The sequence below is a fragment of the Amphimedon queenslandica genome, unplaced genomic scaffold (genome assembly GCF_000090795.2).
Source record: "Amphimedon queenslandica unplaced genomic scaffold, v1.1 AMPQUscaffold_13285, whole genome shotgun sequence".
In the NCBI taxonomy this organism is placed as follows: domain Eukaryota; kingdom Metazoa; phylum Porifera; class Demospongiae; order Haplosclerida; family Niphatidae; genus Amphimedon; species Amphimedon queenslandica.
Window position 1 is genome coordinate 87,623 of NW_003546479.1, and position 4,634 is coordinate 92,256.

General features: G+C 30.8%; 2 protein-coding genes across 2 annotated transcripts; both read right to left on the bottom strand.

Annotated features, from left to right (window-relative positions):
* Positions 1-1,235: 1,235 nt before the first annotated feature.
* Positions 1,236-3,150, bottom strand: LOC109583731 (uncharacterized). Its single transcript, XM_019999176.1, has 7 exons — positions 2,829-3,150; positions 2,488-2,775; positions 2,362-2,429; positions 2,087-2,312; positions 1,698-2,042; positions 1,543-1,647; positions 1,236-1,496 (listed from the first exon to the last, which is right to left on the bottom strand). The coding sequence occupies exons 1-7, from the start codon at positions 3,148-3,150 to the stop codon at positions 1,414-1,416; spliced, it is 1,437 nt and encodes a 478-aa protein (XP_019854735.1). The 3' UTR covers positions 1,236-1,413.
* Positions 3,151-3,552: 402 nt separating this feature from the next.
* Positions 3,553-4,628, bottom strand: LOC109583735 (uncharacterized). Its single transcript, XM_019999181.1, has 5 exons — positions 4,543-4,628; positions 4,379-4,491; positions 4,127-4,334; positions 3,786-4,082; positions 3,553-3,744 (listed from the first exon to the last, which is right to left on the bottom strand). Exons 3-5 carry the CDS (start codon positions 4,131-4,133, stop codon positions 3,629-3,631), a joined length of 420 nt encoding a protein of 139 aa, XP_019854740.1. The 5' UTR covers positions 4,134-4,334; positions 4,379-4,491; positions 4,543-4,628; the 3' UTR covers positions 3,553-3,628.
* Between the last annotated feature and the right edge of the window lie 6 nt (positions 4,629-4,634).

Genomic DNA, 4,634 nt, shown 5'->3' on the forward strand with positions numbered 1-4,634 from the left:
ATCCACATGGGTAACATTAACATTATATCCCAATATTGGGACACCTGGCAGAGTAAACGGAGGAGCCCAAGAGAGTTGAACTGTGCAAAGGTCCTTCTTGAATACACTAACATCAATTTTAAAAAGTATGCCTAGAATAGTTAGTATATACCTAGAAATAGATTTGATGCACCTTGTATAATAACTTTTCCTTTATTACTTAAGTATAATTTGCTTGGCTCTGATGGATACCTACCAACACAGTAGACTTCAGTATTATTAAATGAAATATCAGGTACACCAGTAATTAGTGTAGAAATATTTTTGTTATTAGTCAAAAAAACATTTGATACTGGATGCCAAGCTACTTGCAATGAAGGATCACTTTTCATACACCAAAAGGTCACATCATCTCCAACAAAGGCAGTTACTAATAATGGAGATAAGATCAAAGTTGGCTGTGAAATAGAAGGAGCAACAAGGTAGAAAAGAATAACATCAATAAAAGTTAAGAAAGCCATTCTTCTCCAGTGGTAGATAGAGGTTTGTGTGTACAAATTGAATTCAGTATGCTGAGTAGCTATTATGATGCAATCTAGATCTAGCTATTTGCATGGCACATGATCAATGAATTAAAGAAGTAGATCTTAACCTAATTCATCAGCAATTACCATTTGGGAGATCTTATTTGCATATAGGTCTACACCATTATAAAAAGAATAAAATATCCATAACACTGTCAGTTACCTAAAAACCATGAAAAAGAATTAAAATTGATTTACTACATTCATTTATTCTACATTCATAGTATTTTGGCCAATAAATTATGGTATAACACTAAAAGTAAGGGCATACAGTAGCTTGATTGCTGTGTTTTGTATTGATTAAACACTTATTGTAATTTTTTTAAAATTAAGCTCAGTCTATATATAAATATCCCTATGTACATGTCTTATTTCAGTTGTTACATTCATGTGTAATTTAAGCTAAACTTTCTATTTATTTTTTGAGTAAGGTCTAATACAAAGCAAAATCACACATCAAGTAATTAAATCTAACTTACTTTTAACAAAAAAATAATTAATAATAATAATATTGATCATTATATCAACACAGAATAAAAAAGTAGTATTGGGATCACAATCCAGTTTAGTTTCACATCCTGTTGCAACACTGCCTCTTACATAATGTATACACAGATATCAACATACTGGATTTAATTAATTTATTAAGTTAAATCTAACAGTAAAGGCCCAGCATACAGTAACATTAAAGCAATTGGCATAATTCCTGCAACCCATATGTATTCAACATCCCAGTTAGCAGCTATAGCTATTCAGCTATGTTTTGTGTCAATTAACACTAAAATGTAGCAGCAATAAAACAGCTAAATATGGTGTCATTTAAAAATAATAAAGTCCACTCTGGATATTTCTACAGACATGTCTTTTCAGGTGTTACATGATTGGAGTATAAGGAATTTAAGTTAAATTTTCCTTTTCTTTTTTTTGTAAAGTCTAATACAAAGCAAAATCAAACATCAATTAATTATATTTAACTTACCTCTTATTATTATGCTCACTGTTATTAGTATTATGATGAATGACAAAATAATTACTAAAATAGGTACCACAACAGCAATTGCTAATCTGGTAGTATAGTTATTATCTAATGCAAAAAAATTAAATGCATTAATTAAGAATTATAGTAGTCTATACCAGTACTAGGTGTAGTTGGAGTAGATTGAGTAGCTATTTTTCCTGTTACATTAATGGTGCTTGTCACAGCAGGACCACTTGTATTTTGATTGACTTGACCAATTCTGTCATACACTTGAAGTAAGCATGTCTTAATTCCAACAAAAGTGAGTTCTTGAGTACACTGAAATTTGTCAAATTGATCATTATATCCATCAAAATGGAATAGAAAAGTAATATTGGCATCACAGTCCAGTTTAATTTGGCATCCTGTTGCAACACTACCTGTTACATAATGTATTAGCAAGCAAATAATTCCATTGGCTGGTGAATCTGTTTCTTCCACTGACTGAACATCAAATGTACCTAATAATAATGTAGCTAGTATTAATGATATCTTCCATACTTACTCAAGCTTGCTCCAGAAGATGATAAAACATTTTTTCCAACAATAGCTTCCACTTGCACATCATAGTGTTGATCCTCAGGTAGGAACAATAAAGTTGACAACAATGCTTGACTGTTTGATAATTTAATTCTTGTGATATTTGTTGTGTTGAAGCAAGGAGCATTGGTGACGGACTTACAAAACTTGTAGACAAATTTAGCATCTGCATTGCCACATATGGTAGTAACCTATATCAAAAAGTGTAATACATGGTATCTATGATTTGAAATTATATACATCAATATTAGCATCAACTTTCCATTTGTCTTGATCTCTCATTAAACCAACAATATTAATGATGAACTCTATACAAAGCATACATGAATAACATGATTTTAATAAATATATTGCTAAGTAATTTACTTTCAGTAAAATTTAATAGTTCTGTAGAATTGACTTTAGTGATTGTTTTATTGCCCTCACCAGCACCATTAACAGCAGCAATAGATACATAGTACTCATATCCAAGAGTAAAGTAAATGTTGGTGCCATTGATAAAACTATTGGTAGTGATATTTTTATCCAAATTGGTAATGTTAACATTATATCCTAGTATTGGAACACCTGGAAGAGTAAAGGGAGGAACCCAACTGAGTTGAACTGTGCAATCATCTATCCTGGAAATATTAACATCAATTTCTGAAAGAATATCTAAAATAGTATGGAGGCTATAAAAAAGAATAACGTATAATTGATTTAATCACCTTGTATGAGAATTTTTCCTTTATTACTGAAGTAAAGCATACTTAGCTCTGATGGATATCTACCAACACAGTAGATTTCAGTATTATTAAATGAACTATCAGGCACACCAGTAATTAGTGTAGAAATATTTTTGTTATCAGCCAAAAAAACATTTGATACTGGATTCCAAGCTATTTCCAATGAAGGATCACTTTTCATACACAAAAAGGTCACATCATCTCCAACAAAGACAGTTACTACTGATGGACTTAAGATCAAATTTGGCTGTGAAATAGAAGGAGCAACAAGGTAGAAAAGAAATACACCAGCAAAAGGAAGCATTTCTCCTTCACTCTTATATTGTATTCATATATATAAACATGTAATCTCATGACAATTGAATAGACACAGATAAGGACTATGAATTCAACAGCCAATTGTGTGTGTGTGTCTTACTGCAGTCATTGAAGATTACTGCAGAATACAGGCTGAAATTGTTGAACCATGCAGGTGGGGAAATTTCTACTAGTAATCATATCCAAAAAGCCTTGTCTGCCCAATGTGATCACATTATCTGTTTGTAATCCATGTTACCACTCTCAGCATTCCCACTTGCAGCCCGACTTTGCAAATACTATAAATGGTGCTTAAATTTTTGGCATTATTATTATACAAAGTGTGAAAGATAACAATTTTCATAAAAACAATAATGATCTAAATAATCATAATAAATTAAAAGCTTTATTTAAACATCCTTTTCTATCTTTTGAAAACTCATAATAAAACAAATCATCTATTTTTATAGTATTACTAGTATTATTTAATGCAAAGAAGCCAAAATAGTGATTGTAGATACCACAATAACCACAAAAATTCCAACATCACTATTCTTTAGCCTCACTGTGTTATGTGTGGACGAGTTAGGTACTTTGTCATCTATAAATAAAGTAAACACCTACACATTATTCATAATTTACTTTCAACTTCCTCAAATGATTTGAAGATAATTGTGACATTAACTGCAGGTCCTTTCCAAGAATTAGTGAAATTATCAATATCATAGCCTTGCAGAAAACAAGTAGAATTTGCTATCCCATCATCTTTAGATAATAGCTTTTCATAAGTAAAAGTATAATTTGAGTGCAAATTAGTGTTCAAGCAAATAATTTGAACTCCACATTCACTAGTAATGGCACCGTCTACATAGTCAGTATACAAACTAACACTACCATTACTATGGGGCTGGTTTCTGATGCCTTGTAAGTCAAATGTACCTGTGCATAAATCAAGACTAATAAAACAAAGGTTGATAACTTACTGAGCATAGAGGTTACACTTGAAGTATATATAAGCCTTTGAAATGCATAAAGTGACACATTAATATAATAGAATGCCTTCTCTGGTATTTCAATAGGACCATTTTCTAATATACCATCATTAACACGTGTCTTGTTCAATAGGTATATAATCTTTGTAGAAGTATGCTCCAAATGAAAGGCAAAAAATGCATTGCAACTAACATCATTCTATTAAAATTAATATAATTTCCATAATATAAAAATACACATACCAAAATTTTTTTGTGTTGCTGTTCATAACCAAATAAGGGTACACTAATTTTCCACTGCTTTTTGTCTCGAATTAAATGATGATCAGTAGCCCTCAATTCTGAGAAGATATCATCTGTAAAATAATGTATAATATAGTATAATGCATAATAGCATAAAAAATTACTTAAAGTGTTAAAGACTGAAGATGTAGTAATAGTTGAACTATTACCCTCTCCAACACTATTGACTCCAGCTACAGATATATTATAGTTATAG